The following is a 27,544-nucleotide window of genomic DNA, read 5'->3' as shown; positions in this document are numbered from 1 at the left end:
ATTGCGGAGTACTGCAGAGTTTACGGTTCCAGACGAAAAGCAGCGCTAACTGTACGGTGTAAAGCTCGGAGTCAACTGACGCGGGCATAATTCCGTTATAATTTGAATTTGGAACATTTTGTGCCGTGTTGCCAGTTATTATGAATTTCCTTAGTATTAATGGTTATATAGTAATAGCTTTCTGTGTTTTAAGCATATTTTAGTGAGTAATTTTAATACTTTCGGTTAAACGAAGCGAAATCAGATTTGGCAAAACTACGTTCCTAGGTTAACTCTATTTGGGTCAGCATTGAGTCGCGCGTAGTTTTACAGTTCCGTACAAGAAGGATGATAATCGGAACCCTAATAGCTGTCTCTGTGCTTTCCTTCTGTTTGTCACATGGCTGTATCTCAAGAACGTCAACAGAAAGACAGCTGTTTCTAAATTTTTGTGGTAGATCCTTACTGTAACCACTTGCTGGCTGCAGTACGAACGGGCCGGCTCGACCAGGTTAGTACCACACTCCCACCGGCGTGAAATAGTACTTTTGCTACTGTGTTTCTTACGGTCAGTGGGAAATCCGGAGGCCCAACTCCTCTCCCCCTTCCCCCCCTCATTTTAGGCCCCTTTTAGGCCGGCAACGCACCCGCAGACCTAATAATGCTGTAGGTGTCCATGGGGGGTGGTGATCACTTACCATCAGGTGACCCGCATGCTCGTTTGCCAGACATTTGTTAAAAAAAAATTATATAATGTGTGTACTTCTATTGCGTAACACACACACAATGGCACACAAGAACACACGCATTATAAGCACACTAGAAATTAACTTTTTGACCAAATAAAAAAAAATATACAATTTCGCAGTCAAGTCAAATAGACAAATTTACCAATTTGACAAGTGACATTGAGGTGATACTAAAGAGAAACAAAAAAGGTCAAGTTATGGTGAACATTAAAATATTAAATTAAAAACACTTTGGTTACAGAATTTAAAAAAAAATTACTTAAATTAACCTCATAATTTATCTTTACTTTGTTGTACTGTGAATAATTAATTATCTTTATTCTTTAATATCTTTTAAACAGTAAGAGTTAGGCCAGTAGTGTCTTAGACTTACTTCATTTGACTTGATGAATTAAAGTTACCGGTTTTTTTTAATAATCATAACCTAACCTAACCACCAAAAAGTTGGAAAACCCCCGACTTTGTCACTTCAAAGATGAAACATGTCTAAGAACCATCGCTAGAAAACCTGCTTTCAAATAAAAGAAACCGCATTCAAATCGGTCCACCCGTTTAAGAGCTACGGTACCACAGACAGGCACACATAGCAGTCAAACTTATAACACCCCTCTTTTTGCGTCGGGGGTTAAAAACAAAGCGCTACTAGTGCCACACAACATAACATCGCGTGCGTCCAATCATACACAATCGGTAATTACGCCAAGTACTAATTAAATTAAGTTAATCGCTCCATTAATTTAGTTTACTGGTTTATTGATGTGGTTTTATAAGGGCTGTTACGCTGTTTACCCGACTGCCAAAAGTAGAGTTGTTTTTGGAGCGTATGTATGTCTACATCTTTGGTCCTCTTTCTATCCTAAACAGCTAGGCTAGATGGTTCTCCACGTATGAGGTATGATTAGATTCGTGAAAACTGTACCATTTAATTCATTGTATTAACATTGATTTATTTAATCGTTATTATCCAAATTATTTTTCTTTCCTCAGGACTCGAGCAATTAATTCCAATGGCATACCTATCTAGACCTACTTAAGATTACCGTATTGATTTCTACCTGCATACTAGCATAGTTGGCAAGCATAATAATTATCACAAATCATTTAAGGATTCTACTGAAAATTATACAACCGTGTATCCTTTAAAACAAGTGAAAATTATCAAAAACTATGAAAGTAAAGCGGCAATTAGGTACACTGCGTCGTTCACCTAATGCGGTCGCCGAATTTGTTTCAAACTACTTCGGCGAACGACGTACTGCGGCGGCCATATTTAAGGTGCGACCAAACCGCTGCTTAAAAAACGGTGACGGCACGGAATCGCAGTGACGCACCGTATTCGCACCGTTTTTAACCGACTTCAAAAAAAGAGGAGGTTCTATGTTCCAATGTTTGTATTTTTTTTATGTATGTTCGCCGATTACTCAGTCAATTGTGGACCGATTTTCAATATTCTTTTTTTATTCGAAATGGTAGTCTTCTGAAGTGGTCCCATTGTCACCAAATCAAGATCTGATGATAGGATCCTAGGGAAATCGAGGGCAAACCTCAAATTTTATATAGGCACACCTATGGCGATCTTGGCATTTTTAGCATTAAGATAAGCATTTACATTCAGAAAGTATCATTTGGTAAACTGGACCTGATGAAGAAGACCATAGATGACCAATGGAACTCGTCAAAGCTAAGTAATGCTCGCTCGTCATGAGACAAACCGAAACGATCATGATTAATATACCTAGATAAGCGACCAAGAAGGAGCTATAAGTTAATGATTTTTTCGAACTGATCTGATGCAGAAGCCGGAAGGTAGGCAACGGAACTCTGTTATAAAACAACGTAACTAAGCCGTGTTTGGGCTTCATGGAATCGTTGTGAGATGTACTTTGGCTACGAATCACTAAAAAGTGAGAAATAAAGAAAATTTTAAGAAAAAAGTAAAACCGACTCCAAAAAAATAACAAAAAATGGAACCGTCTACAATACCCTTGAAAATATTTTTCTAGGTAGGTACCTACTAGCTCGAAGTCGGTGACTCAGCACGACCCGGCAGGATGGATTGAAACCCATAGTATGTAGGTGAGGTTAGAGGACTATTGTTCCATTCCTGCTGGCTCGTGCTGAGGCACTTACTTCGAGCTAGTAGGTATTTTCAAGGGTTTTGTAGTCGGTTCCATTTTTGTTAATTTTTTATTTTTCTGGTGTCGGTTTTACTTTTTGTTAATTATTGCATGCTCTCCACACCGCTGCTTAAAATACGGAATCGCAGTGACGGTCGTAAGCTTCAGGTCTTTACCGAACAAAAGACGTGACGTTGACACTGCGATTCCGCACCGTCTGCCTATTTTGAGCAGCGGTGTGGAGAGCATGCCATAAAAACGGTGGGCATACGATGTGCCACTGCGATTCCGTACCGTCACCGTTTTTTAAGCAGCGATTTGGCCGCCCTTTCGGGGCTACCCGAGGTTTTCATCGATTTTTGACAAGTTTTGAATCGTATCTCCTACTTTTGCACTACAGATAGAATTATATCAAACCGACCAAGAGGGGTGTTATAAGTTTGACCGCTATGTAGGTCTGTTTGTCTGTCTGTGGCACCGTAGCTCTTAAACGGGCGGACCGATTTGAATGCGTTTTTTTTAATTGAAAGCAGGTTTTCTAGCGATGGTTCTTAGACATGTTTCATCAAAATCGGTTCAGCCGATTTTTTGAGACATTGAACTTAGAAGTGACAAAGTCGAGGGTTTTCCAACTTTTTGGTGGTTAGGTTAGGTTAGGTTATGATTATTAAAAAAAAAATCTGGTAACTTTAATTCATCAAGTCAAATTAAGTAAGTCTAAGACACTATATTGGCTTGGGAACTGTGCATTTTTCAGGATAAAAAGTAGCCTATATCACTCTCTGGCCCATAAACTATCTCTATTGAGTTTAATATTAAACGTGTCAAGCCAAAACCATATTCTATAACCTATAGACCATTGAAGGATGTGCAGTTGGATAATTTTGATGATGATTTGCAACAAGTAGAATGGATGGAGTTCTCCAGTAATGTGAATGATATGGTCAGCACATTTAACCAACAAATTGTTGAGTTGTTTAATGTCCATGCCCCTATTAAGTCATCGGTAATTAGGGCTCGCACTCCCCCTGGATTACAGACACTGTTAAGCTCATGATGCGTTTGCGTGATAAAGCCGCGGCAGAATACAGGAGAACTAAGTTGAACAGTAAGAAACAGTACTATAAGGACTTGAAATCAACCGTCAGCAGAGCACTGTTTTATGAAAAAACAGCCTTTTTTAAGGATAATATAAATAATAACTTACATCAACCTAAGTTGTTATGGAAAAACCTTAGATCTACCATATTGCCTAAAAATGATACAGAATTACCTACTATTTTCAATGATCCCAATGCTATCAATAGGCATTTTGTAAATTTACCATCCACCTCTAAAGTTAAGATATCACAGCTGTCTTATTTTGAATTTCGGAGGTATGGTGATTCAATTTTTCATTTGGAACCAGTCACTACAGATAAAATAGAAAAATTATAAGAAATCTCAAATCAAATGCTGAAGGTTGTGATGGCATTAACTTGGAAATGTTAAAATTGACATTTCCATACACTACTGAAACAATAAAAGATGTGATTAATGCCTCTATATTAACCTCAACTGTCCCTGACATCTGGAAAATAGCAATTGTGCGTCCTCTCCCTAAAACGTCACACCCATCTGAGCTGAACGAACTTAGGCCTATCAGCATTTTACCTTGTTTGTCAAAAATAATGGAGAAGACTGTGTGCTTGCAGTTAACCGATTACCTTGAGAACAACAATGTGTTACCAGATGTGCAGTCTGGATTTAGAAGGGGGCGGAGCACGGTAACTGCTTTGCTTGATGTTACAGACAACATCTTGTGTTCTCAAGATAAGGGATTGTGTACACTGTTGGTATTGCTTGACTTTTCCAGGGCATTTGACTGTCTAAATATTGATTTGTTGCTGTCTAAGTTGAGCTACTATGGATTTGATCATAATGCATTGAAATGGTTCGACAGTTATCTCAACAACCGTAGTCAGTATGTAAAGCTGTGTCTTGCTGATGGTTCCTTTCAAGTCTCTGACAAGGTACAGCTCGCTAGAGGAGTGCCACAGGGATCGATACTCGGACCAATCCTGTTTATCTTGTATTCTGCCGACATAAAGACTTGCATCAAGCATTGTAAATATCATATATACGCAGACGACATACAGGTGTATATCTCATGCAGGCCATCTGAGATTGATAGTGCAATAGAGAAGCTCAATGAAGACCTCATTAGTATTTCTGCATGGGCTTTAGATAATTCATTGTTACTTAATCCTGACAAGACCAAGTATTTAATCTTTGGCAGTAAGCAGCAGCTAATCACCCTTAATAACTCAAGCATGACACAAGTTATGCTAAGGGACAAGCCTATTGAGCGTGTATATGAAGCGCGTAACTTAGGTCTGCTGATGGATTGTGGATTACGTTATGAGAAACATATAGCGAGATCGGTTGGACATTGTTTTTATAAACTTAAAGTGTTGTACAGAATCAGACCATTTATAAGTGAAAAATTGCGCATACAGCTGGTGGAGACCTTGATCTTGTCAAAATTGAATTATATGGATTCGGTGTTTGGTCCACGTCTCCTTGCAAAAACAAAAAGGATTGTTCAGCGTGTGCAAAATGCGTGTGCTCGCTTTTGCTTCAACATTCCATTGAGGGGCCATGTTACTCCATTTTTAAATAAATATAAAATTCTTAAAATGCAACACCGGCGAAAGCTGCACCTTGCCTGCCTCCTCTTTGGAGTGTTGAAGCACAAGTCCCCAACATATCTTTACGAGAAGTTGTCCTGGTCTGCTAGCCACAAAACACGCGGAGCTCGCCAGTGTAGTGTGCAGTTGTTGACAGCACGCCACGCCTCTGCTGCCTTTCGAGGTAGTTTTAGATATGTAGCAACTAGGTGTTGGAACAACATCCCACCGCCAATTAGGGACCTGCGAAGTGTATGTAGCTTTAAAACAAAACTTAAAAAACATATGCACGAACATCAGCAAAAACAAGAAACTTTAGCACATGACACCAGTTGCATTTAGTTTATGTGAGGTTATGTGTATAGCAATAAGAGTAGGTACCTTTTTGTTTGCGGCCCATCTACTTTGCTATGGATGTTGTTCGGATTGCTAGTTGAGAATGCTTATTGTTAGTATTGCGCTTTTTAGGGACAAATCCAATTGGGAACCTGTAAAATTAAAATTAAAATTAAATTAAACATGATGGGATAGATCAAATTGGAGGACAAAATTATAATAATACTGCATACCTGTCTGTTTTCTTAGCTGTTTAACACTGTTGGTTTTTTTTTAGGCTATATAATGTTGATCACATGGTTGCACGGCCTTATTTATTTGAAACACAAATTGTTTCATGGCAACTGTACTGATACTTTTTATTCACATTTCTTTACTATTTGGGATACCGAAGAATATTGATGTATATCAACTTTGTATCTTTCTTTAGTCGAATAAGTTTTAGAAATCGCAATTTGGTTGGCGAATCAATCGCTTGTTGTTTTGTTTTGTCTATTCTTCTTTTTTTTTTTCTTTTGCTTTTGTTAGGAGTGAGAAGGGTAAAGGAGACTGGCCTATGCCTATTTCTTTTTTTATATACTGGCAACCCATTTTGTAATGTTAGTATTTCTTTTTATTTTATTTAAATAGGAAAGTATTTTTATATTCTTAAACTAAAAATTGTATCGGTCTCACTTAGCTGTACTTTTTTTCAATGTTTAATGACCAGATGGTCCCAAAGGAAGACCAGCGCCGTTCGCAAGACCGGCAGAATGCTGATTCGGGACCATTTCGTGACATGCATACGTAACAATTTTTTATTTTATTTTTATTATTGTTGCTGTCTTTTTTAATGTCACGAATAAATGTTTTCTTTCTTTCTTTCTTTCTTTCTATGCCAAAAATCACGTCGATCCGTCGCTCCGTTTCGACGTGAAAGACGGACAAACATACAAACACACACACTTTCGGGTTTATAATATTAGTATGAATATGGATTCGTTTTAATAATCTTGCTAATAAAACAACTAATATTACTGTATGCTTATGTTAGGGCACTAAAGCAGAGTCTAGGTCATAATGATGGAGCGACCTAGATTTACTTGTGCACGTAATTTCCATAGGTTTAAACTCCACGTTCTATAATTAAGAAACTTTATCCTGATTTTATTCCTGTTTACGTTAAATGAGTAATTAAATTGCAAAACAAAACAAGTAATTATTGAGGCTAATTGGATTCAGAGGCTTGATGAATGAAACCTCCTTTTTATTTTTCCAAGTTTCCATTTACTTTGCAAACCATTTAGCCTTTGTACATGTATCTCATAGTTTGTCAATTGTATTTTGTTTGTTTTTTAACCCCGGACGCAAAAAGAGGGGTGTTATAAGTTTGACCGCTATGTGTGTGTCTGTGGCACCGTAGCTCTGAAACGGGCGGACCGATTTGAATGCGGTTTTTTATTTGAAACGTTTTCTAGCGTTGGTTCTTAGACATGTTTTATCAAAATCGGTTCAGCCATTTTTGAGATATTGAACTTTGAAGTGACAAAGTCGGGGTTTTCCAACTTTTTGTTGGTTAGGTAGGTTATGATACAAAGAATAATCATTTTTGTCGTGACAGACACGTTGCTATAACGGTCATAGTATGAGACGGTGTAATGGGTAGAGTCCTCAAATTGTTTGAGTCAGCCCCGCACAAGACTCTTTTTGCAACAAAATAAAATTATTCGTGTTGACACTTTTTTTAATTTCCTATCAAGTTACCCAATTCGACAGCTTTAGCAACTCAGTAAGTAGGTATAAATCTTTAAGACGCCTGAGCCGGCTTTAGAGCCGAGCCGCTTAGGCCTGAATTGAAGTGCCAAGAAACCTTGTTAGCGACCTACCCAAATCCTACAATCGTTTACGAAGGTCGCCTTTTGAAAGGACAAAGGACAGAGGTGTTAAAGTTAAAACGATCTGTTTATTACGCAGTGATAACACTTCAGTTGTATATTTTGTTTGTGGCCAGTGCCAGTACCATCAGCCAAATAAGTGGTCTATCAATTTTTAAACAAGTTCCTATCAAATGAATATGTCGCTAAAGTCGAACTTTCAAGTTGACAGACACGTCTATTGGCATTATTGTTTTATGACATGCAAACGATTATCGACTTTAGGGTGGTAGGCCACATATTTGGCTGATACCTACCTAATTAAATAAAGAAAAATCAATGTTGTGTTCGGAGCACAACATTCGCTGCCCATTATGACTGAGGCCTTAGGCCTTACCTATTGCCTAACGTTTCTGATGCTCGCGATCGCAATCAAATGAAAGAAAGAAAGAAAGAAAATAATTTATTTATAACAGCAATGACACATAATTAGTAAAAATAACAATAAGAAATGTTGCCGCTATAAAAAGGTCCCGGCTCAGCATATCGCTGGTTGAAAACCAGCACTGGTCTTCCGCCGGGCCACAGGAGAGTGAAATGACAGTTTTTCTATGTGAAATCTGTCATGTCAAAGTCAAAGTCAAAGTCAAAATATCTTTATTCAATTTAGGCTATAACAAGCACTTATGAATGTCAAAAAAAAATCTCCCACCGGTTCGGAAAAACCTCTGCTGAGAAGAATCCGGCAAGAAACTCAACGAGGTATATATTTGCGATCATGATTGCGATCCTCGCTATCTCTGGTGGAAACGCAACCTTAGATATGACTGCGTGACAATAACAACGTGGCCAACTTAACAATTCACGCCTGATCCACAAACTCGTCGTTTCAGGGAACAAACAATCTAACTTTGATATTGTTTTGTACAACTGTTTACACGAGTTTAGCAACTAATGCTTAGTAACTTGTCACTCTTCACATTTATCTGCACACTTTACCATTGGCAATGTATTATTATTATTGTATTAATTAATTCAAAAACGACATATTTTACGTGCTCAACCGTATCCTTTTCGAACCCAGCCGATACTCGTAGTCACATTTGAATTTGAATTTGACATGGATTGTACATAAGGTCCACTGTCATAACTCTTACATTTGAATTTTGAACTTGACATGTATTGTACATAAAGTCCATTTTCGTAACTCTTTTCATACCCGGCTGGGTTCGAAAGGGTTTCCAATATCGGTTTGATAAAAGTTAATCCGAAACTTAAATTTTATTGCAATATCACTTCACAGCACTAAAACCAACGGTAGGTTATTTTTGTGTTTGTATGAAACATACAACTGCATAAGGCTCTGTTTCCACCTGAGATGTGCGAGGGATTGTTGTGAGGAATGTGTTTATCATCAGAGAGCGGAATTTTCATGGCATTTTTTGACCTATCATTAGTGACTTCTCACTTATAGTCTTCCGATATATATACATATATCGATACACAACATAGGTACTAGATATTACATTTGTAAACCACAAAGTTATTTTTGTTAAAGTATTTTTTTTATATAATAAACAATGTTAATTAAAAACGGAGTAGTTCTTATTTAGTGTCCAATTACGCATAATATTTTTTCGTTCGATAAAATCCAATGGAAATATACTATAAATAGAAAATTAAGTAAAAAATTCATCAACCTTTTTTTTTACTTTATGCACTTTGGCAAGGTAAACTATAGGAAAACAGTTGTCCAATTACAAAATTGTTATTGAAACCTGAAAGCCCGTACAATCTACTCCTCAAATAGCATGTTATCTAAACTCCAATTCAATAGAATCTGACAATCCTGTAGACACTTCCAGCCAACTAATATAAACACCGGGCTGCCTAAGGCTTTGTGATGTGACTATTATTCTTTTTTGATTCCTTTTAGATGATAATTGCAACAACAGGGACATATATAATCAAGTGTGCCCACGATAGGGTGTCTTAAATATGTAGAAAATTGACAGATTCTATTGAATTGTACTTTATGTAACTTCCAACAACAACATACTTTTATTTGGTGTATAAGTTTGAATTCAATTTTCTCATAATCACCTTTTCTGGCTTTTGAGGTTCAACATTTTTTTTTTAAATATCTATTAAACCTACATGCATGTTTCTTACATGGTTTGATAGCTAAATGTATGTAGATTATGGGGATATCAATAACTCAATACCGACAACAAGGTACCTTTTCCCAGATAACGCCACAAATATTTTACAGTCAAATATTCGTTTGTTTGCGGAAGAAAAACGCTCTCCATAACATGATAAGTTTACGACAATCTAATTTAAAGTCTAATATATCGACATCATTACGGTAGAGTCGATAAGTGAGAAGTCACTGTGACAGGTCAAAAAATGACATAAAAATTCCGCTCCCTGTTTATCATAAACCAATAGAAACGCTTCATTTCTTTATCCTCGCACTCGCACAGCATAGCTCTAGTACAAACACTTGAGCGGAGCGAGAATAGGTTAATGAATCGTTTCTATTGGTTCATGACAAAGACATTTCTCGCAATGCATCCCGCACGTCGCTGGTAGAAAGCCAGCCTAAACCTAGAATAAAGGTAAAGGTACCTATACCCATGGAGTTCACAAGTTTCTCAAAGTAACAAGGTACTTTTTTAAATATATTTAGTCACGGAAACTTGTTGATATGTTTCTGAATTATGAACGGCATAATGCTCGATGTAAACCTGACTGTTGGCGATAAACGAATAGAAATATTTAATGAGCTTTGATTGTAATCATTAATTCATTAAGTATTGCTTTAGTTGTTCACATGATTTAGATGTTTATCGTATAGGCTCGATATTTATAATATTATTTATAATAGTTTGGTATCGGTTCCATCATTTTAATGAACTGTAATTATTTTATCTTACTTGACGCCTGCCAATCGCACCACAGATACGTCTGTGCGACACATACACAGCGCGTTTTTTTCTTGTAACCGCAAACTTTAAGGGTAAAGGCCCTAATAAAAATACCTACTTTCAAATGTTTTATTAAAAAAATTGAACTTTTGAACTTGAACCACAAAATTTATCGCTACTTCATTACTACCTACTTTGTTTTTATTAAAAAAGTTTCACTTGTCGGCCCTCTGTTGGTCTGCAACCCCATGGCTTTTTAAACTCGAAAAACCATATTACCGGAAGCTTACTTTCACAAAAAAGCCGTATCGAAATCAGTCCATCTGTTTGAGAGCTACGATGCCACAGACAGACAGCCAGACAGACATTGGCGTCAAACTTATAACACCCCTCTTTTTGCGTCGGGGGTTAAAAATGCCGCCTTTGGGTTAACACTTTTTCTGAAACTCAGCAACCCTATCCTGGACGAGGACCCTACTAATACTACAAGTAAGAAGTGCAAATTTCCAAATTCGTATCTTGCCGTCCCGCTGACGCTTATATGATTTAATACGAGAGTGAGAGGGATGGTACGATACGAACTTCGGTTTTTGAATTTCGTAGAACCCCCCCACCCATATCCGGGCATGTCCCAATTACCGGAAAATGCGGGTATATACTTTCTGGACGCCCCGGGCAGACTCCCTGAACTTTGTTAGCGATAGTTCCCAACCATACTCCGATAACACTTATCGGGCTATTCATCCGTTTAGTTTCCACGGATATAATTATCTGTAATTATTTAGCTGAAAGTAGAACAGGGGTTTCCTTGTTGTTTGTTGTGAAATAATAAGTTGAATTTATAAGGCTTCTGAGGATAATACAACACGTAATGGTGCGTGAATACGTATGCGTGTAAGAACACACATAAATGTAGTTTCGCTAGAATTTCGCACATAAATTCCAAAAAACTCAGAGATGCGAGCCCGGTCTCAAACCCATGACTTGCTATCTGTATATACTCTTAAAAGTATGTATGCTTAGCTTATTGAGTTTCTTGCCGGATCTTTTCAATTGAGGCTTTTCCGAACCGGTGGTAGTTTTTTTTGACATTCATTAGTAAATAGCATATTTTGCCTTTGGATTTTGACCTAAGTAGTTGAAATTTGTTTGTAGTATAACTAAGGTGTCCTACAACGGTATAAAAACTAAATGTTTATGTTTACCAGTTCCAAAGACTTATTTTGTTTGCTTTATATTCTACGGAACCCCCAATGCCAGCCCGACACGCATAGTCTTTTTATAAATTCTCACTTAAAAGTTATTTTTTTAAGTGTTCTTCTTAGCAACACGACCCGAGATGAAAGACCAACTTGTGAACATCACGGCTCATATTACGGTTGAAAACTTCGGGCTCGAAGTGGTATCAGTTACTGCAAGTGTTCTTAAACTCATTAGGGTTTAATGCGTCAAAAAATTATAAGTATACTAAGTTATACAGTCATACATAGACATAATACACAGCGTGAATGAAAAAAACAGATTACCACGCTTATACTAAACAGTTTTTTGATTATGAGAGAGTAATGTTACTTTATCGTAATTATAGTATACAAGTAGTTAATTAGACAAACTCAAAACCTGAAAGAAGTTTGTTCAAAATCGGGAGTAGAATAGATTACACTACATTTTAAATCAGGTTGTTTATGTTTTTTAAAAGTTACAAATGAGATATGCCAATTACATGTTTTAGCGAGGTTGCATTCTACGAGTTTTTAGATAATTTAATGCTGGCTTTTTTTGTTAATTTTTTTTAAAAACAGCGAAGCGCAACTGACAAATACAAGAAGTTATGAAATTTGATTACAAATTACATAAAGCTTCAGCATTTAAGAAATCGTTGATAGAATAACATTTATCTGTCAGGAATATATTGTGACTAGAAACTCGATACTTATGATTTTTATAATCACATATGTGTCTCGCGGCAGTTTTAATGAAGGCTACTTTTTTAGTTATTTGATTTACTGAGCCAATTACAACAAAGACCGTTACGTCAAAAAACGTCACGATACCAACGCCATCTAGCGATATTTTGCCTGTCAATTAGCCCTCATTGTTTCAAATCATTCTTATAGGTACTTGTTATAGCATACCTGATATAATTAATCAAAGAAATAAAGATATTTTAACTTCAACTTTTTATGATGATGTCAATGATGATAGTGACGATGAAGATGATGATAATGATGACGATGATGGTGATGACAGTTATGATGGTGATGATAACGATGATGATGAAGCTAAGTATTTGTCTGCAGCGCTGTGGGCGTCTCGCGCGGTGATGTCGGCATGGCGGCGTGGCTGCTGGCGGTGGCGCTGGTGCTGGCCGTGAGCGGCGCCCCCAACGCCACTCGCCGCCGCCCTGAACTTGACGACGAGCTCGAAGTCGAGTACTACGATGAAGAGAAGATCAACATATCTGGTGAGTAACAAGAGTTTAAGGTAGTAGATGAAGAGAACAGGCTAGAAGCAACAAATACAGTAAAAGGCAGCGAATCAAGTTTCTTCCTCAAATTTCCAAACGCAAGGGTTAACAAAATGTGACATGCCTATCCAAAGAGAAACTAGATGTGTAGATTTAGGAGTATATGACGGAATGATAGGAAATCCAACAGTAGACGTCCTACGACTGATATCATGATGATGATAATAGCAAATAAGAATATAAGTAGGAACCAAAGTTAGCTCTAAATTTTGCGTTGAAAAACCACTCCTGCAATTTTGAAAGGGAAGCAATCAGTCATACATAAACAAAATAAGGAGTAGAGCAACATATCTGATGAGTAGCTCAATATGCAGGGTGAGAGGTACAGCAGGGCTACTACGAAACATGCAACTCGAAGTTCGTGTCGTGCGATCCCTCTGACATTTATACTATTTAATACGAGAGCGAGAGGGACGGTACGATACAAACTTCGAGTTTCGTAGTAGCTCTGCAGGAGGCAGGTGAATGGATTACGCTAAAGGTGTCTAGTATAAATGTCAGAGGGATCGCACGACACGAACTTCGAGTCGTTTTCTCACCAGAAAACGGACGCTTTAGGAGGGAAAGGATCTTGGATTAAAGAACGTGAGAACTAAGAGATACGAAGATATTGGGACTGCAACGTAGAATTAGGAGTACACTTTATACTTCAGAATGGTCTTGGTCTTTGGTTAAGGATCAAGATCAGAGGATGAACCTAAATGACAACTTTTTTGGGAGGATAGTAGAAAATCCCCTTGCCTTCCATGCCGCAGTGCAGAAATCTGTGTTCGTAGTAAAGAATAGAATACAGCGCAGCTGCGCATTCTGACATCAGGTCTCTTAGTAGCCTTTTTCGACATCCACACGGTACCATGACGGTGCATGACATTCTATCTAAGATAGAAAGAAGATAGGAATGAATCAATACCTAGTTGTAAATTGTAAAGTGGAGCAAGGTTGTAAACTGGAGCAAAAAATAGATCGTTAAGTGCTGTTTTACACGATGCTAGTAAACTCGAGCCAGTAGCAGGACATAGCAGCGTTCGATCGATCAATTATTGTAACTTGTTAGCTCCGCGGGCCCGTACTTTACTGGCATTGTATTAACCGGCACTGATCCTAAACTATGGTCAACTATCATAGTTCCATACATAATAGATACTCTCTAACCCTGGGATAACACTTATCTCGGAATACCTGATAGTTAACTATCTGTCCGTGCATATATCCTCTAAAATTGTCAAATTTGAGTTCGGCTAAACCATTCAATCTTGTAGAAGCAAAAACGGTGAAGTATGCTAATCTGAGTGGGAAATTCCAATACAGGCGGTCGATAGGATGTATTGAGTTATGAAAAGTGCCGATGACGAATCTAACAACGCCCGATTCTCATATTACGGCGTTCTTATATCATCCACAGAAGCCGTGGTGGCAGAGTGGTTTGACCTATGGCCTCTCAAGCAGAGGTTCGTGGGTTCAAACCCCGGCTCGCACCTCTGAGTTTTTCGAAATTCATGTGCGGAATTATATTTGAAATTTACCACGAGCTTTACGGTGAAGGAAAACATCGTGAGGAAACCTGCACAAACCTGCGAAGCAATTCAATGGTGTGTGTGAAGTTCCCAATCCGCACTGGGCCCGCGTGGGAACTACTGCCCAAGCCCTCTCATTCTGAGGGGAGGCCTGTGCCCTGCAGTGGGACGTATATAGGCTGGGATGATGATTATATCATCCACATCAATACGTTCTGTAGCCAAATAAATGTATACTTAACTGAAATAAGTATAATAAGTGCCGCGCCAAATCCAAGTACAATCTGACCGCGATCGATCAACCTTGGCGCGATGCCACCAGCAGCAAACAGCCTTCCAATAATATCTAATGAAATCGCCAGATTGAAAACTCCGACGTCTGTGATGGATTAGAATTTTTGAGTTGTTTGTCGCGAATTTGAAGCCGTTCCTTGATTATATTGAGTTTTTAAGGGTGGTTATTGATGTGGCAATGAGGTTTTCTGTAGCAAGCTATACTTGGTTTGTATAGGTATTGAACTAAATGTAAACATAAAAAACATGAAATAAAAAAAACCCCCGACACAAAAAAACGCCAGCAAAAATAAAATAAACGCCCGAAAAAATTCTTAGAAATTTCTGTGCGAAATCACATTTGAAATTTACCATGATATTTTTCAATTGTGTGTGTGAAGTTCCCATTCCGCATCCGCGTCGGAACTACGGCGCAAGCCCTCTCGTTCTGGAAGGAAACCTGTGCCCAGCTGTGAGACGTAATACAAGGTGTGTTAATTAAATAACTCTCTTTTTTTTCTTTTTTCTAAAAGTTACGAATGAAATGCGGCAATTCAATGTTTTAGCGAGGTTGCATACATACTGTTTGGATAATTTAATACTGGCCGTTTTGCTGTCAGTTTAATTTTATTTTAAAAACGGTGAAATGATGAGTGTAGAATTAGAAATCAAGTAGAACGGCTGAGTTAGCAAAACACACGAATATTTTTGAGAATAATAAAGGTATTAAAAAATTAATTCAATGAATTAACTTAAAACGATAAATTATTTTTGGGGTGTCCAAGGTTTTCGTTATTTTAATTAAAAGTTATATTTTATAGGCATGTGATAATGATGATGGGAACGCATTACCAGGATATCAAGTGTCATATGTCTCAATCCAGAGGCCGTATTGCCTAAAGTTTCTGATGCTCGTGATCGCAATCAAATGACAGTTTTTGTATGCGAAATCTGTCACTTGATTGCGATCGCCAGCGTCAAAACGTTAGGCAATACGGCTTCTGATCTTTGTATATCTGTACGGCACGTTTTATCTAAATCCTCTGTTCGAATTCTTCCTTCCTCGCCGAAAATAAACCGACAATCCGTACCCTGAGCCCTGAGCCATAGTGAAAGAGGAGAAGTAGGTTCACTACAAACAAAAGTACATCGGTTGGCGCCGGTACGCAGCACCCGCCGCACGCACACACTGATAATTTAAGGAGGATTAAGTTTTCTGTAGTCAGTGTAGCGCTGCCGTCGGTGCCGTACGTTTTGATTTTAGCTCGCTCGTCTTGCGCTCTCTCCGCGAGATGATCACCTTTTACGTTCGCGTACTCGTACTTACGTATTTTTTTTGTATTAGTTATAGTTGTAAATTAGTAGTATATAAATGTAGTGTAATAGTTTCGTGCAGGGTCACATGAAAAAATAATAGATAGCTACCTACCTTTAAACAATATAGATATAGTATTATGTGTAGGTAAACATGAGTAGTATGTACACAGTCGCCATCACCATTCCGGCGAATTTATAAATAATATTTTTAAATTTCGTATAATAATAATTATATAGCGGCATAGAATCTTGCTTGTCTAAACACAGACATAAGACAATTTTAAGTTAACTTTTGTACTTACTAAAATTATTTGCCGGTAGGTAATTAATTTAAAATAAACATCGACAACCCTAAGCGTCCGCGCCGGAGTAGGCAGTTAAGTCTCTTAAAAGGTCGGAGTGTGCATACTTCTCCTCTTTTACTATGCCTGAGCCTCTGACCTCTGTCCCCTATTCCGTCACATTGTTGCAATTTTTACACAACACAGATAAGCCAGCTATTAGGGTCGCTGTATCTTATCTAGGCGGGCGCTTCCCTTACCGAGACCCATTTAGTTGGTTAATTTATAACAAGAACCGGGTTTTTTTCGCCTTCGGGTCGATGTCTTTGTTATATTATGGTAGGCGTGTCCCGTGTCTCTGTTAATATATTAATTGTAAGTACCTACCTACTCAGGCCGCGTCAGAGGCCGCGGATCGGCAAGTCCACCAACGAGATGGACGGATGACCTGATTAAAGTCGCGGGTTCACGGTGGATGCAACCTGCTTCCAACCGAGACAACTGGATCTATGGGGGAGGCCTATCCTATGTCCAACAGTGGACGTCCTATAGCTGATATGATGATGATGATGACCTACCTACGTAGGATACTCTTTACAGGGTCGAAATGATGAGGTTAGACGGATAGCTAACTTCATCATTTCGACCCTGTAGGTATATCCCGCTGTAGAGCATAGGTCTCCTTTCAGAATGAGACTTGGGCTGTATATTCCACGCGGGCCCAATGCGGATTGGGAAGTTTACACACACCATTGAATTTCTTCGCAGATTTTTGCGGTTTCCTCACGATGTTCTCCTTCAACGTAAAGCTCGTGGGAAATTTCAAATATAAATATCGCGCATAGATAAAAAAAATCTCAGAAGTGCGAGTTCGGATTTGAACCCACGATCCGGTGCTTGGGTGGGCATAGATCAAATCACTGGGCCACATCGAAAGAAACCTGCACAAACCTGCAAAGCAATTCAACGGTGTGAGTGTGAAGTACCCAATCCACGCAAGAACTCGGCCCAAGCCCTCTCATACTGAGAGGAGGCCTGTGTCCAGCAGTGGGACTTATGTAGGCTGGGATGATGACAATGATGAATAACTTCTCTGTATCTTCTTAGGGTATTCGTTAAAGTGTATACATTTCTACTATACCTACTATAGTTACTATATTAACGCCCGGTGCACAACAGAAACTCAAATACAAATAAAATACAATGTCGCGTAATTTAAAAGTTTACTAACTCGACACTGCCAGGCGTACCGCCAACAAAAGAAAATGTCTGCAAAATGCACACAGCGCTTTGCAATTTATACTGGCATTTTAAAAGTTTCCGACGTTTTTCCCACGCTCAATTACTGGCTGGCTACACACAAATAAAAGTCACTATAAAACTGACAAGTAAAACTTAATTATTTCTTAATTATTTACTTGTTATTGAATGGGAATGAGTTCTTGTCTATAAAATTTATACTGATGCTTTTTAGGGTTCCGGAGCCAAAATAGCAAAAACGGAACCCTTATAGTTTCGCCATGTCTGTCTGTCTGTCCGTCCGTCCGTCCGCGGCTTTGCTCAGGGACTATCAATGCTAGAAAGCTGTAACTTTGCAAGGATATACATGTAAACTATGCCGACAAAATGTTACAATAAAAAATAAAAAATAAATTTTTTTTAGGGTACCTCCCATAGACGTAAAGTGGGAGTGATTTTTTTTCTCATCCAATCGTATACTGTGGGGTATCGTTGGATAGGTCTTTTAAAACCATTAGGTTTGCTAAGACAATTTTTCGATTCATTGTTTTTTTTTGCGAAGTATTCAACTTTAAAGTGAAAATTTTCATTAGTGTGGGTGGAAAAATTTGAAAAAAATCAGGATGGTAGTAAGTATATCAAACTTTCAAGGAAAACTATAACGGCTGAGTTTGCTTGAGAATTATTTGTAGTTTTACTCTTAAATAGCAGCCTAAGGTATAAAATATACCTAAACTTGGAAGATTCCATATAAAATACGAAATCCTTAGAAAAGTATTACTTAATTTTTTCGTAATGGCTACGGAACCCTATTTTGGGCGTGTCCGATACGCTCTTGGAATACAGCTTGTTCAAAGACTTACCCTTACCTATACTGACCCATTTTAAATTATAGCTGAACGTCGAAGTATTTTAACGCCCTTATAAAAAAACATAAAACTCGCAAATTGCGGTCATATTTTAGCAGGCACTTTAAATTCCGTTCAGTGCAATAGCGAGCAACGTCATGCGACAAGTAAGCCAAGGCTTGGACGTTGGACGTGGGCCAAGAACGGGGTAGCAGCTGTCATAACCGCTAATACTTTACTGCAGAAGAGTTTAACCCTTCGTATTTTATTTTAATTTATTTTATTACTAGTTTTTTCCGTGACTTCGCCCGTGCGGAATTCGGTTATCGCGCGCTGTTCCCTCTTGAACTGTGAATTTTTTCGGGTTAAAGTAGCCTATGTCACTCTCTGGACCATAAACTAAGCATATGCCAAAAATCGCGTCGATCCGTCGCTACATTTCGACGTGAAAGACAGACAAATATACAAACACACAAACACACACTTTCGCATTTATAATATTAGTAAGTATGGACTAGCTGTTGCCCGCGACTCCGTCCCCGTAGAAATAGTTTATCGCTATCCCGCGGGAACTACTACCACGGGAACTACGTAATTTCCGGGATAAAAACTATCCTTTGTCCTTCCCCAGGACTTAAACTATCTGTATACTGAATTTTTCATCTACGTAAATCGGTTCAGCGATTTAGACATGATAAGGTAACAAACAAACAGACTTGCAAACTTTCGCATTTAAAATATTAGTGGGATTATTTGTGTCCAACTGGGCAAAGGCCTCCCCCCATGTCCTCCTTTCCTCCCGATCGAAAGCAGCCTAAGGCCTACAGGCCTACTAGGGTGTCGTGCGGTCCCTCTCGCTCTCGTATTAAATAGTATAAGTGTCAGAGGGACCGCAAGACGCGAACTTCGAGTTTCGAGTTTCGTAGTAGCCCTGCTGTCGTCCATCGTCCCACCATCTCCGTCTGGTCTGGGCTTACCCCACATTTAATTATATTTTGGTCTTGATTTCATTTTTGATAATTATTTAATGGAATGTAATGCAATTTAGGGGTGAAACATCACCATCCATTGATTAGCGTTAACCGACGGTAAAATGTGATGCCGTCTCCGTCTATTCGAACAAAACAAATAGAGACGGCATCACACCTAACCGCCAGTTAACACTAATCAATGGATGGTGAAACAGCCCCTTAATGTCATCATCATTAGCCGGAAGACGTCCACTGCTGAACAAAGGCCTCCCCCTTAGAACGCCACAACGAACCACTCGCCACTTGCATCCACCGGTTGCTCGTAACTTAAGCGATGTCATCAGTCCGCCTAGTGGGAGGCATGTCAATGTTTCGTCTTGTAATTCGCGGTCGCCACTCGAAGATTTTTTTCCCGCAGCTGTTATCTGTTCTTCGAGCGATGTGGCGCGCTATTGCTTCAACTTGCATAAACTTCGGCGTATTTCGGTATCTATTCCGGATTCTATCCGATAAAAACTATAGCTTTCTCCGTAGTCAGTTGTGACTGATCCTCCCCAAGAGGTTGACAGTCAAATAGGTACCACGTCTCAGAGCCATTGGAGCAAAATCCATCATCATCATCATCTCAGCCTATATACGTCCCACTGCTGGGCACAGGCCTCCTCTCAGATCAAGAGGGCTTGGGCCATAGTTCCCACGCGGGCCCAGTGCGGATTGGGAACTTCGCACGCACCATTGAATCGCTTCGCAGAATCCATACTAATGTTATAAATGCGAAAGTGTGTGTGTTTGTGTGTACGTTTGTCCGTCTTTCATGCCGTAACGGAGCGACGGATCGACGTGATTTTTGGCATAGAGATAGTTTATGGGCCTGAGAGTGACATAGGCTACTTTTTATACCGGAAAAATGCAGTTTCCGAAGGAACAGCGCGCGATAACCGAATACCACGCGAGCGGAGCCGCGGGCAAAAGCTAGTAAACGTATATAAGGCAGCTTGAAGACGTCCGTTGTTTTCACCGGACAACTGACCGTTTTTTGCATTGTTGTATTGGCTTCGTCGCCGGACAAGTGTCCGGTGCATGTACACACATTCATTGTAAGCCATACAACACCGCAAGTCCGGCAAAAACACTGTCCGTTGTCCGGTGAAAAACGGACAAAAAAAACGGACTTATACAAGCGGCCTGACAGAACTACCACATTCGAACTGCACACTTAGTAAGCAACTGACCCGTTCCAAGTTGTCCGAACTGGCATCAGTTTTCTAAAGGTTCGCAGAACTTCGAGCACTTTAACACTTTCCTATTTTAACTTCGTGTTTAAAACTTTTAAAGAAAGTCGTGGTAAGTTGCGGCAAGATGGCTACGGGAAGCAAACATATCCAGCCAATTAAACGAACCTTCGTAACTCCAACATGCGATAGTATTTGAATTAATTTAATAACCAATTTAAATACCTGCACTATCCTGCGAAGCAATTCAATGGTGCGTGTGAAGTTCCCAATCCGCACTGGGCTCGCGTGGGAACTATGGTCCAAGCCCTCTTGTTCTGGGAGGAGGCATGTGCCCAGCAGTGGGACGTATATAGGCTGGGATGAACCAATTTAAATGATTGGCAAGTCAATTTCGTTCATCGAACGCCTACTTAAAATGCAATTGGTATTATGATTTGGCAACGAAATAGCGTGTTTGTATTTCATACATTGAATTAGTATTTTAGGGTTCCGTAACTAAAGGGGAAAACGGAAACCCTATTACTAATACTCCGCTGTAAGTCCGTCCGTCCGTCCGTCCGTCTGTCACCAGGCTGTATCTCATGAACCGTGATAGTTAGACAGTTGAAATTTTCACAGATTATGTATAACTGTGGCCGCTATAACAACAGATACTAAAAAAAAAACAGAATAAAATAAATATGTATGGGGGGCTCCCACACAACAAACGTGATTTTTTGCCGTTTTTACTTATTTTTACTTAATGAATGTTGTATATATGTAGGTATATGGTACGGAACTCTTCGTGCGCGAATCCGACTCGCACTTGGCCGGTTTTTTATATTTCATTTGTGATTGGTTCTTGTATAATATACCTATGACAAATTGTAAGTTGGGAAAAAGAAGTATAATTCTGCCAAATTCCTTGCGGGAAGTACATTCTTCTTGGAAAAGACTTTCCGAAACACTACCTACCTAACTTAAAAACAAACTATAAAATATGACACTCGAAACAACTGAATCTCAAGCCACGTTTATTTATATAAAAATATTTATAATTTACGTAGAAAAAGTCATAGCGACATCGCATTGTTTGACAAGGGAATTGATTATGAATGACTCTTACTGTGTGAACGCTCTACGGTGGCTCAGAAATCAAATGGTTCGACTGTAATACAGCAGCTATACTTGTCTATAGAACGTACTATATATGTATTTTATTTTTTACTCTATAATTTCCTCCACAACTTGTCAGCGGGAACTGAATGCGGAAGCGAGAAGCCTTCGAACTTGTTACGAGTACACCGGACAGGATTACTTTGTTTCAAAGAAAGTTCTCAACAAAATAAAACATCATTGAGCTTAACCGTACGTTCCACCAACAAATTGTTGGCAACAATATACGGTAAAAAATTAACAAGAAAAAACCGACTGCCTAAAAAAATATAAACAAGTCTAATAGTCAAGAACTCTGTTACTTAATTTAACAGTCGGGGCCCATTTAAAATAGTGACCAGCTCAAAAAATCGCATTAATGGGTGTAAAACGATATCTACAGATAAGTAATTTACGTATTTTAATAACCGTTTTATTACTAAGCTTCTGGGATTTAAAGAAGCGACTTACGTCTTACTGTTTTTTAGTGTCCATAAGTCTCCAAGAACTGTCCAAAGTGATGTACTTTTTTACATAATTACCAATTTTAGGTGGAGAAGCGACGATTGTTTACAAAAAGTAAATAACTCCAAAGCCACTCAACTTAAATAGTTAGACCTTTAATTGACTAAACCAATATCGCAAATTAGCTGTATAGGCCGAATTTCCAATTATCCAATGGCTCGTTTATGGATATTAGATTATAGACATAGACAGTAGATATTTTTTATATGATAAGGGGAAAGCGAGCTGGCGGACGAGCAGCCGATGGAAAGCAATCACCGCCGCCCATGTACACCCATGACATAAGTTGAGATACGGATGCGTTGCCGGCCCTTTGAGAAAGGTTGGACGGATGATGGATGGATGGCAAAAATAACAACCTAGTGTGAATATTTGTTACAGGTCACACCATCGATAAATTCTGAAGTCAACGTCATATAAATAAGGAAGCCTGTTTCCATCCCAGCCTATATACGTCCCACTGCTGGGCAGAGGCCTCCTCTCAGAACAAGAGGGCTTGGACCATAGTTCCCACGCGGGCCCAGTGCGGATTGGGAACTTCACACGCACCATTGAATTGCTTCGCAGGCCTATCGCCTCTCAAGCAGAGGGTCGTGGGTTCAAACCCGGCTTGCACCTCTGAGTTTTTCGAAATTCATGTGCGGAGTTACATTTGAAATTTACCACGAGCTTTGCGGTGAAGGAAAACATCGTGAGGAAACCTGCACAAACCTGCGAAGGAAGCCTGTTTGACATCAGTTAATTATTCACACGTCAAAGTGTGATGAAAAATTCCGGGACATCCCAACCGGTACCAAATGCGACGTTCCACAGAAAGCCTGCCTCCAAGACGTCGGAAATTAATTACAAAAGCCTTTGTATGACGCCGTATCCAAACATGCACCTTACAAGTTGGGTACAAGTCCACAAGTCGTGTGAGCGAAGGCTTTCATTTTAGCTGGCAGGCTTTTGTTGGAACTAAAAAAGGCTTGGCGACGTGTGCATTACATAAAGGTTGTTAGGAACATGCCGTGCTGGTCTTTAGGTAATTGCCGAGATGTGCTGAGGTGCAGGGCGCCTGTAAGTGATTGGCAATTACTATTAACCAGCCTTTATGCGCAACTCTGCTTGCGTATGCTATTATGTGAAGCAGTCGAATTGAAATACCGGTTTACCGGTGTCTTTATTTATAGATCTACCTAATTATAATTTTAAGTTGTTATTACACAACTGTCCATTGGAAAAAAATAAAAATCCCGACTGTCTCTTGACCGGATTTCACATTTTGATTCTATAATTTTCGACAGCGAAAACGTATTGCGGCGTCGGTTATTTAATAAGAAGTAATTTCCGGGACGTCCTTATCAGGCGGAAGCGGAAAATCGAACGCCTATTGAAAATTTCATGGCAAAAACGAGAAACAACTTTACTCTCTATAAGACAATAAAATTTTGAATAACATTTTCATGTAAATATAAACATAAATCCACACGCTTCTTAAATGGAAATTGTAAAAGGTGTGTTATAATATGAGCTAATTAAGAAATAGTTACACAACACTCAAACTGACTGACTGACTTCAAACTGGTAGAAAATGATTACGAGTAGCTTGATGTTTTTAGTGAGTTATTTTTTTTTCTTTACATATCAGAAGGTGAAGTGCATAGTTTATGGTCAGCGAAAAACTAAAAAGCGCGCCAGCTCGACAATAATAAATTAGCGCGCCTGCAATCAGAAACAATTTTTTTTTTAAGTTAAAAAGGCCATGGAAATGTTAGCACAAGTCGTATACAGCCACGTCTAATGGCCGGTATCAGATATTTGTTGGAACTCCGGACTTTTTTTATTGCGTCTAAAACAGCTTGTGGTGTTTACGGTGGAAAAATACACCTGCAGTTTATTTTTAATGAAAAAAAGGCGGCACAGCATAAGAAAAATATTGGAATAAAATTAAATGTTATAATATATTTTGAGAAAAAGTTTATCCTATTTCAGATTATTCACCATTTTTAAGAAAAGCTTTAGTCTCGGCTGGAATATCACAAGCTCGTCCGTTTAATACTTATACTCAGCCAGCAATTGCCTACTTCCAGACCACGACAATAATGTACTATTATTGTACAATAGTATGTGATTAACAATGGTTATTTTTTTAAAGTTCAACAGACGAAACCCATTCAAAATCGTCTTGTCTATTAATTTAGTCTTGTTTATTTATCCTTTTTAGCTTTTATTGTTTAAAAAAATAAGGCAGTCGAGTTTTCTGACTTTTATATAGGTTTTTTAATCGATGTGTGCAAGGTTTTTTGGTCGATGTTCAAAGACTAAATATTTAATCAAAAATTCAGATGAAAAAACTTTACAAGAATGTTCGCTCAAGCCCACCTACTATGAATTTTTAAACACCAATAAATTAAAAGACACTTGAGTATTATTTTGACATTTATGTATTAAATTAGTGGTTCTTACATCCAGTTATAATAGAAAACCGCTTTAAAACTCCCTTACCTAAATTCAATACAGGTAAATAATTAAAACACGTATTTCATCTTGAAAAGTTTTGATGTTATAAGAAAAATATTAGGTAAGTATATCTTCGCTTATGAATAAATAAGGGATGGAGGGTCGTATGGGGGGTTATTTGGGTCAGGATATTCCTACCCGCGTACGATACCCGTTGCCAAAAATAAAGGAACGGTATGCGGGAGCGAGTTGGTTGTATATAGCGTCAAGAACGCCATATTGTATACTCTTGTATAATAATAATCCCATCAAAAACATAAATGTGAAATGAGAGCCAAGTTCAATATTATATGCCTTGGTTGTTGACTTCAATAACAAAAGAAGTAAGATCAAAATGGGTGCCAAGTTCAATAGGCAGTCCTAATAACAACATAAAATATTTTATAACAACTTAAAATATCATTTCTTCTTATAACTTAGTATAACATATTGAAGACTAGGTTCCTTGGCTAGTTCTCATTAAGATTGGTTTTTTGGAATCTTTTTGTATTTTTTATTTCAATTCAAAATTTTTACTTTTACGGTCATCCCGTAAAACCTAAGTTGAAAATACAAACTGAAAATATAGAAATTTGGAATTGAAATAAAAAATACAAAAAGATTCCAAAAAACCAATCTTAATTTGATTGCTTAGTAACGATATCTCTTGTCCGGGTGAGCGGTTAGTTCCAATGGAGTGCCGAAAAAAGTTTCTCGATCAGGGCTACGGCATAGATGTCGCTAGCGTCACTGCTTAAGTGGCTAAATAAGAAACAAACAAGCTGAGATATGAGGTGCATAGGGAAATTTGTGTCGGTACCGTTGACCATCAGTGGTGTAGCGGTATAGCACGCGGTACGGATTACCGAGGACCTGGGTTCGATTCCCAGTGATGGTCTTATTTTTCTGGTTTTTCTGTGCATCTATATTTTCAGTTTGTATTTTCAATTTAGTTCTCATTATACGAATTATTATTAAATACCTACTAAAGCAGTCATGGAAGAGCCCTATAGCTAGTTTCTAGCAGCAAACCAAATTATCGGAAGAATGTGAACCTACAGCTTTAAACTTGCGAAGGCTATAACATAATTCGTATACGTAAAAACATGGTCTTATGGTGTGGCTAACCGCTGGTTCCTCGTGTTCCAGAGCGGGGCATGTACCTGGGGTCGCCGTGCGAGCGCACGTGCAGCCCCCGGCTGCTGCACGTGCGCTGCGACCCCGCGACCGCCTCGTGCCAGTGCGACCCCAAGCACCCCGTGTCGCTCGGTCTGGCCCACGGATGCGCTAAAGGTAAACCCCTAGATATCTTCAACAGGATGCCATGGAACTCCTTCATATATCCAGCCCATATATATGTACCACCGCCGGGCACAGGACTCCTCTCAGAAGAGAAGGCTTGGGATTCACGCAGATCCCAGTGCGGATTGGGGACTACGCACACACCTTTGAACTGCTTCGCAAGTAAATATATATATTTTTTTATTCGACTGGATGGCAAACGAGCAAGTGGGTCTCCTGATGGTAAGAGATCACCACCGCCCATAAACATCTGCAACACCAGGGGTATTGCAGACGCGTTGCCAACCTAGAGGCCTAAGATGGGATACCTCAAATGCCAGTAATTTCACCGGCTGTCCTACTCTCCACTCCGAAACACAACAGTGCAAGGACTGCTGCTTCACGGCAGGATTAGCGAGCAAGATGGTGGTAGCAATCCGGGCGGACCTTGCACGAGGTCCTACCACCTGCAAATAAATAATAATAATAAAGATTTTTATTTCGGACAACTACGAGGTCCATAATTGTTAATATACAGTCAAAACTTAATAACTAAGGTGAGTTTAGTTTAATTTTTACAGGTGTTAAGAAATAAAGTAAAAGTTAAGTGCTAAGGCTAAAAGTTAAACTCTCACTGCGGTCATTACATGCTCAAAGTGCCGCATGATAGGGGAGCTATACCTGCCTATTACAGTGGTCAGGATGGGGTTGGAGCTGGCCCGCACTCTGCAAAGCAGCGAGGCGATTCTTTTTCGCATTATTGCATAAAAGTCGTCCGTACGAGCCAGCGCGAACATCCCCGACGCGCTGCAAAATTGGGGCAGCCCCAACAGCATCCTGAAGCCATTGTTGTATTGAACACGCAGGGTACTGATGGTCTTCTGCGAGAAAGTAGTCCAAAGGCTGCACATGTAGAAAACCTGACAATACGCTTTAAATAGTGTGACTTTAGCTTCTTCGCTACATCGTGCAAACCTTCGAACCAGCATGTTGCATCGGACCACGTAAAGCCACGTATAGGATTTGTTGAGCCACTTGCCACTGATCGTAATTTGGCCGTACAATGCTACACTAAAGCATGCAAAAAAACGCTGCGCATACGATGCGTCACTGCGATTCCGTACCGTCACCGCTTTTTGGTCTCTATCTCGGTTGGTGTTGGTACTTACTTCACCAAAACTTCTTCTCAGTGTATTTTCTTAGGGTTTTATAGAGCACAGTACTAGGTTAGGTTAAATTGTTTTATGAAAGTAATATAGTTTCGGAGGAATTTTATAGTTGGAAA

The 27,544-nt window shown here is 39.0% G+C and overlaps 1 protein-coding gene and 1 long non-coding RNA gene across 7 annotated transcripts in view; one reads left to right on the top strand and one right to left on the bottom strand.

Moving 5' to 3' along the window:
• The window catches only part of LOC141427248 (uncharacterized), a 72,839-nt gene that overhangs the window by 28,924 nt on the left and 16,371 nt on the right, over positions 1-27,544 (top strand). For 5 of the 6 annotated variants that reach the window (XM_074086500.1, XM_074086501.1, XM_074086498.1 and 2 more), the window contains exons 2-3: positions 12,934-13,097; positions 26,128-26,271. In XM_074086500.1, the coding sequence (XP_073942601.1) occupies positions 12,934-13,097; positions 26,128-26,271 (308 nt within the window). Of the gene's footprint in view, positions 1-12,920; positions 13,098-26,127; positions 26,272-27,544 lie in introns of all 6 variants that reach the window. The other variant, XM_074086499.1, reaches the window with a different exon arrangement.
• LOC141427009 (uncharacterized) lies at positions 3,876-6,710 on the bottom strand. Its single transcript, XR_012451291.1, has 3 exons — positions 6,084-6,710; positions 5,896-6,002; positions 3,876-5,757 (listed from the first exon to the last, which is right to left on the bottom strand). It is a non-coding gene; the product is annotated as an uncharacterized lncRNA (long non-coding RNA).

Source organism: Choristoneura fumiferana, chromosome 4, assembly GCF_025370935.1.
Source record: "Choristoneura fumiferana chromosome 4, NRCan_CFum_1, whole genome shotgun sequence".
NCBI classification, from domain to species: Eukaryota; Metazoa; Arthropoda; class Insecta; order Lepidoptera; family Tortricidae; genus Choristoneura; species Choristoneura fumiferana.
The sequence above is the reverse complement of the archived record's forward strand: the minus strand, read 5'-3'. Positions and strand labels throughout refer to the sequence as shown.